The sequence below is a fragment of the Lathyrus oleraceus genome, chromosome 1, assembly GCF_024323335.1.
Source record: "Lathyrus oleraceus cultivar Zhongwan6 chromosome 1, CAAS_Psat_ZW6_1.0, whole genome shotgun sequence".
NCBI classification, from domain to species: domain Eukaryota; kingdom Viridiplantae; phylum Streptophyta; class Magnoliopsida; order Fabales; family Fabaceae; genus Lathyrus; species Lathyrus oleraceus.
In genome coordinates this window covers 309,307,763-309,315,535 of record NC_066579.1, presented here as the reverse complement: position 1 = coordinate 309,315,535, position 7,773 = coordinate 309,307,763, and the positions used below count along the sequence as shown (strand labels likewise).

The window sequence follows — 7,773 nt, the reverse complement described above, 5'->3', positions numbered from 1 at the left end:
ACCCATGCAACTTATTTTTTAATCTACTCCAAATTATATTTATTGAATTTAATTTAATGATTAATTAAATAAAAAATATAATTTAATCATTAAATTAGATTCATTTCAAAGATTATGATTTGGAATAAGTTAAAAAAATTACTTTTAAAATAATATATATATATATATATATATATATATATATATATAATATATATATATATATATATATATATATATATATATATATATATATATATATATATAAGAAGTTCAAATAAAATTATTAAATTAAATACTTAATTATAATACCAGTTAAATAATGTTAAATAATAATAAAAAAAACTATATTATTTACTAATTTTAATAATAATATTTTATATTAATTGTGAAACATAAATTAATAAATTATAAATTAATATGACTTAATTTTTATGCACTAATTGAGTTAAATCAATGCAAGTTGATGACCTACTATTTAGTCTCTAACTAAAATATTTATTTATATTTATTTTCTCTACTTTTTTTTATAAATAAATTTTGATTTTTAAGTTCATTGACTATATACATCAATCATTCAATTAATCTTAAAAGTATTGAAAATTGGCAAGCCTCTGAAACAGACATTGCGATGCTTTTTTTTCCAAAATGCACAACGACTATTTTGTGCTACCAATTCACCTCGCATATGTCATTATATATTCCCACCGTATTTTTTTCTTCCCTCACCATTCGTTTCCCACATTAACTCTAATAATTCTCTCACCATTCATTTACCACATAACTTTTAGAACTCTCTCACCACTCTCTTAACTCTTACAATACACCATATCCACAAATATCTATTTCTCTCCATTTCCATTCAAACCTTAACCAAACATTGCTTAAAAATTAATTTTGTTATGAACTTTAGTCCTTGGAGATTGAAGATTGAAGATTGGAATCATATTTAGAGCTCTTCCTCATACATATTTGTTTTATTCTTCTAAATTTTTATAAGGTACACATTTAATTTAAAATTTGTTTCATCTATCTATATATTGGATTGTGACGGATTCATATCTTATGTTGTTAAAACTGGTTAAGTATTTGTGCGTCTGGCACGAGTTTAAATTATTTTCTACGACGATGATGCATCAGTGAAGAAGGTGAAACTTCAGTCTCTATGCAAACAGTATGAGAATCTCAACATGGAGGACAATGAGAAGATACCTGATTACATCTCTAGAGTGATTATGATAACCAATAAGATGAAATCTTATGGAGAAACTTTGTCAGAACAAGTAATCATTGAGAAGGTAATGAGATCTCTTACTCCTCAATTTGATTACATTGTTGTAGAAATTGAATGTTCTAAAGACCTAAGAACCATGAGGATTAAAGAGTTGCAGAGCAGTGAGGCCCAAGAATTTCATCTGAGTGAGAGAACCTTTGAAAGAGGGGTAGAGCATGCTCTGAAGGCGTCTTTTGGGAAGAAGAGTCAGAAGCAATCTCGGTCAGAAGCCAAGAAGAGACATGGTGGTGATTTTCAGAAGTCAGAAGCATCCAATTTTATTGAGAAGAAACATCAAAAGGGAAAGGATATGTTTGACAAGAAGAAGGTTCAACGTTACCGTTGTAAGAAGTTTGGCCACTTTGCTGCTGACTGTTGGTCAAACAAGGAAAGAAAATCAGAAGAAGAAAACATAGCCAGAAGAGATTCTGATGATGAACCTGTGCTATTGATGGCTTCTGAATCTGATGGTGCATATTTGGTAGATTGGTGGTATACGAACACTGCCTGCTCAAATCACCTAATTGGAAACAAACAATGGTTATTTGATTTTGACTCTAGAAAGAGGACAAAGATCAAATGTGCTGATGATAAATACCTCAACACTAAAGGTATGGGAAATGTCAAAGTCAAGGTAAAGAATGGTAAAATTGTTCTGATCAAGGATGTTTAGTATGTTCCTGGCATGAATGTAAGTTTATGCGCGGTCTTTAAGATGGGGGTGAATTAGATTTATTGGACTTTTCTCAATTTGAAGCGTTAATATTGATTTTGTTATTTTTCATAATTGACATGGAAGTAAATATGTTGAAAAATAAATGCAGAAAGTAAAAGACACAATGATATATATTGGTTCCTCTTTCCAACCAAGAGTAATTCAATCCCCTCACTTCCTGTCAGAGATTTTCCACTATCAGATATTTGTACAAGTCTTCCACCAAGACCCATCCTACAATCTTCTAAGATAAGCAACACAAGAGAAAAAGAAAATGATCTTTTCTTTTTCACTCTCTTGTTTCCAACAATCCTAGACAACAAGGTATACCCAAATCTAAGTTCGTAACAGAAGTTATAACTCTTGAATCAATTATATATTAACTGATTTTCTCTTTGTATTCTGTACTATTTGATGATACCACGTACTTTCCTTTCGCCCATATATTCAGTGACAGGTGCGATGAATAGTACAGTCCTTACCGGAGAAATCAGGAAGCGGAAAAGTTGTTCAATTTGTATTATGTACTATTTGATCACGTTCCCATTTGATATTATCTTTAGATTCATTGGCTTTTGATAAAAGGTGATTAAAGCATGAAGTGAAGAAATAGAGAGTTGGATTCAGAAACTTCAGAACCTTGGGTCAGAACCTTAACAACGTCAGTAGTCTGGCTTGAGTTCTTTAGTGTCTTCAGAATTTTCAAAGTCTTTAGAAGCCTTAGTCATAACCTTGATAACTTCAATCGTCTGTCTTGAGATCTTCAGAATCTTCAGCTACATAAAACAACTTCAAAAGCTTGCCATTCTTCAGAAGCTTGTTGATCAGAGTCACATCTAGAAGTAAAATAATTGAGAGAACATTTTAACAACAATACATAGTCTCCTCGGAAGCTTCTGATGGGTGAGATAACGCAGAAGTAGAAAGAGCATTGCAGCAACAATATTGACGTCTTTCAAAACTTCTAATTGCAACACAAAAAGGGGATTTGGAACGCAAAGTTCAGAAACTGATGATGTTGCACATCATGTGATCGGAATCAGAACTGTTTGTTAAAGCTACACAATAACAAACCATTATGGTACCAAAATTGTTCTCACACAAATACAACATTGTTATCATCAAAACTCAAGGTATAAATGCATTATCAAATCTTATTCTAACAATCTCCCCCTTTTTGATGATGACAAAACATGTATTTTTATGAACAATTTTGTACAGGGTAATCACAGAAGAATACATCTTACAAAAGCACAAAGCCCCCTCTGAGATGTATAGTCCTATTAAGATAAACCCAGAATGAAAGAACACTTTCCTGATTTACCTTTTGAAGTACCAGAATGAATAATTGGTCAGAATCTAGTTTAACTTCAGAAGTTGATTAATGTTATCCAAAAAACTAGTTGATAACATCATCCTTTTGATAGACCTTCAAAAGAGTTTTCTTCAGAAAATTCTTCGAAGACCTTTCTTCAAACACTTCTTTGAAGACCTTTCTTCAGAAACTTCTTTGAAGAATCATTCTGATTCTTGAGAAAGAAGTTTTAACAAAACATTCTAAATCTTGATAGTTAACCCTACAAAAACACTTAACAAAATTTTCTCGAAGTATTTGTTAATAAAAACATTAAAACAATGTTTGAGTTTTTTTACTTAGGAATTTAGATATCAAAATAAACTCTTAATTCTTCCCCTTTAGAAAGTTATGTTTTCTCCCCATTTGTCATTAATCAAAAACAATAAAAAAGACAAAGTAAATAATGAGAAACAAAATAATTTCATTGATTGAAAAAAATGCCAAAGAGGTAGTGCAGAGTATAGTTTCAGAACAAAAGAAACGAAATGCAAAACAGTTAAGGTAAAAAAAATTCTAGGGGTTCTGAGGAGGAGATGGGGAGGAGGAGGAAGTCTTGACAAAATCAGCTGAAACAGCAGATCTTGCTTATCCAGACGCTAATTGACCTTCGTATTATCAACCTTAATTTGCTCAATGGCTGTCAGAAGGGAAACTGGAATAGGATGAGATGCAGAAGCTTCAGAGACCACAATCTGGTTTGGAGCTTCTTCCATTGTAGCGTCTTTAGGTTCAATAGAAGAAGGCTCTGGAGCAGCAGATTCAATGTTCTAAGAAGGTTCTATTATCGGAGATTCTTCTTCTTCTACTACCATAGGTTTTGGAGAGACCTCCTTAACTTATGGTGCAGGAAGACAAAGTTGAGAATTTCTCAGCTTCCATAATTCCATTAAGGGAATGAACCCATAATGAAATTTTCTTTCTACTAAGGTATACCCAAGATCCTTCATCTTAGAGACTTCAGAATTCATCCAGCTTCTGTAAGCTTCAAATGTTGAATCGTTAGTAGCGAGGTTTATAGAAGAATGACTAACAGTCATTGCTTTCTCCAAGTGCTTATTAGATTCTGAATCAAACTCCATTAGAATCTTACCAAGGTCAGGAGAGGATGATGTTTGGATTTTGGGATATTTAATGGTGAGATTGATTATGGACCCGTCAAAGTCAGGACCAAAGACGGAGGGGTGTGTGGGTAGAATGATAGGGGATAATTCTGGTGAGGTGATTTCTGGTTCAAAGTCGAACATTCCTTCAGGAGTTCCTTAGAACATGTCCGTCAGAGACACTCCTTACAAAAGATTTTCTAGGTGGTGTAACATTTGGATTACTTGGTTGGGGAGCATAAATAATTAATGGTGGTGAGATAGGTGTAGTTTGTAATTGTGGAGGAGATGATGGAGGTGGTATCAATGGTTGTTCTAAAATAAGAACATAAACTATAGGAGTTTCTATTAAAGATGTTGTTATTGTTTGAGTAGATTGTGGTGGTGGTATTTTGAGAACAGGTGTTGAAATAGGTGGAGTTATAACTGGTGTAGGTAATGGAAATGGTTCAGAAACATTAGGTTAAGATGGTGGTGGTGGTAATATTCTAGATGAAATAGAAACAAAATCAGAAGTGTCAGCATGAAACTTACCAAAAGCTCTTGAGGGTTGAACAACCTCAGACGTATCCTTCAGGATCATAGCCTCATGGAGCTCACTTAGAGGAACTTGATCTTCATCTTAAAAGATAGCTACCTTTTTATTCTTCTGAGCTCTGGAGGATCCGTCGCCTCTGAATTCCCTTTTCCTTTTACCATGGACGTCTGAGTAGGTTTCTGGAAGATTAAAGGGATCCACCAATGAGTCGATGCCATCCTTGAGACAGCTTTCAAGATACGCCACCAGAACCCATGGTGGATCCACTTTCGTGAAGATGGGATAGTCATCTATTGGATTTTTGATACCACATATATCATCCTTGGACAAAATGATTTCTGGTCTTCAAAATTTTGAGATGAGACCCATGAAGGAAAAGGGCGATCCAAAACGCAGCGGAATTTAAAATTTCTCCTTTAGTGATCCTTACGAATGGGCATGATCAGTGATAGAATTGTTACCTCTTATGGCGATTGTAACCTTTGATGCAGATCTACAGAGCGATCACGAACGTTGAATGATGACAACGCCTCTACTCAGTCCACACGAATGGATTCCTTCAATATCAGTGCTAGCTGCTACGAATGAAGGCTTTGAGTGAGAGAGAGAGAGAAACGAAATTGCAACTACACAAATGCTTCTACATAAGGGTTCTATTTATAGAACCACTTGTGTGGGCTGCAAGCTAAAAAGCCCACTCAAGTGTATATGGCTCATATCTTATAATATGCCAAAATCACTTAAGCGTGTGGTACCTTACCATATTTCGTATTCTACTTAAGTACGCCGTACCTTACGATGTTCTACAATTCACTTAAGAGCACCGTACATTACGGTATTCCTTAGTTACTCTATCTCTCATTTCCGTCCTTTTATATGTGACCTTGTAGGTTTTCGTGGCATTGGCAATTATATTAAATCACGTATTTAACATAATAAACAGTGAGCGGTATCTAGCAACACATCACTGCTACCCAAGACACGAAAATGTCATGTGATCTGACAAATCCTTTTGTGATAATACTTATATGTACAATTACCCTTTTGCCCTTATGTCTATATTGAACACAAGGCATAGACCGTGTCATCCTTGTCCAGTTCAATATTGGGCCCATAGACATTTATCCTGTTACGCAAGATGGGCAAATTCCATCTAGGTCACTCATGTCCCTTAGCACGCTTCGTGGAGTACCCATCAACTGTCTTTATGGTCATCCAGTTACGGACAATGTTTGATAAGCAATAAGGCACTCGACTCTACATTTAGGGTCCATAGTGGTTTCAGGTCGAAGGGTGGTATATACCATTATCACCATGATAATAACTTATGACACTTTGCATAACATTCTATATAGTATTCTCACAACGGGTCAATCCAGTATAAATATTACTCTTAATATTCATACCTATGTTTAAGACTTGATAACTCCTTATCCATGATCCATGAGATGTGATCATCAGTCTATATACATAATAGTCTTAATTCTTTAATATTATCCCACTTCACAATAAAGCTCGATTATGGATACTTTAAGAATAATATCCTTATGTTTAATGTGATCTCATGATTAAGTCACACTTGATACATTAAACGGACTATCTATTCTAGGGATTTTATTAGACAAACATAATAAAGAAAAAGCATTTTATTATTAATAAATAATTCGATACAAGTACCAAAAGTATTGGCCTCTAGGGCTTACACCAACAACCCATACTTTTTAAGTTCTTACCCCAAAACACTTTCCCAACATCCTTTACCATCTCTTTTGTTAGCCCACTAACCAGAAGGTCATCTACCACTCCATTTTCCACCAGAATGTCTGAGATTAACCTGCCATTTGGGATAAATTTGCTTCTGGATTTCTTGGAGGATCCACCAGTTCTGGAGTCTCTGATAGAATCCCTGATGAATTTGAACAGAAGCAATGGCAATCCTAGCTTAACTCCCTTCTCCAGAAGGAACAACATAATCTTCTGACAAGTGTTGGTGTAGTTAGAACTATTGGTACTTGGTCTGTGATTGATACACCCTAAAATAATCTTGAACCAAACCCTCATATTGTTGGTTAAATCCTTGGCATTTGGACCCTTTTCATCAGCAAAGTTGGTACCTTCTTTGAAGATTAGTGGAGAGATGTCAGCTTCCCTATTAGCTATGATGGTTGCACTGTGAACTCTTTTACCTTTGCCATCATGCATAATAAGGTCCACAATGGACTTTTCAGTAATGACAATTTTCCTATTCATGACATAGGAAGTAATTTCTTCTCTTTCCGCAGTGGCATGAACCCAAAATTGTTTGACTAGCACAAGATAAACTGGATCTGTGAGCCTCTCGAAAAACTTGTTCCATCCTTGAATATTCAGGGTTTCTATGAAATCAAAACCATTCTCCTTCATATTTTTGAAGTCCATGATCATTTCACAGAGCACTATGAGTTCATTTACTAGAGTGTGGAGAGTAAGTTCAGGAATCCCTTCCAGTACAGTGCCTTCAGTATGAAATTGTTGTTCAGTAGTCTTTGAAGATTGCTGAGCCATTGAAGATTGTTGTTCATCCATTTGAGTGAGGATGAAGATGAAAATGAAGAACAATTGAGAGAGAGAGAGTTTTGAGGTTTGAAAAACTTGAAAGTGTAGGATAAATGTGCGTGTAATGTGAAAATGTGAGTGATGTGAGTTTAAATAGAAAATTTTAGCAATGATGACAAAAGGTGTGCACAAACATGGGGAAAGTGTAAAGGTTTAGACCTAATTCCAAGAATTGTTAAACCCAATGTGTCACGCTTTAATCACGCATGCTCAGAA

The 7,773-nt window shown here is 34.5% G+C and overlaps 1 protein-coding gene across 1 annotated transcript; it reads left to right on the top strand.

Moving 5' to 3' along the window:
- The first annotated feature begins 708 nt into the window (after positions 1–708).
- On the top strand, positions 709–2,015 carry LOC127115709 (uncharacterized). The gene is made up of 2 exons (XM_051047179.1): positions 709–979; positions 1,120–2,015. Exon 2 carries the CDS (start codon positions 1,170–1,172, stop codon positions 1,923–1,925), a length of 756 nt encoding a protein of 251 aa, XP_050903136.1. The 5' UTR covers positions 709–979; positions 1,120–1,169; the 3' UTR covers positions 1,926–2,015.
- Positions 2,016–7,773: the final 5,758 nt, after the last annotated feature.

Coding starts and splice junctions, on each gene's coding strand:
- LOC127115709 (XM_051047179.1), top strand. CDS start 1,170: ATGGAGGACAATGAGAAGATACCTGATTACATCTCTAGAGTGATTATG.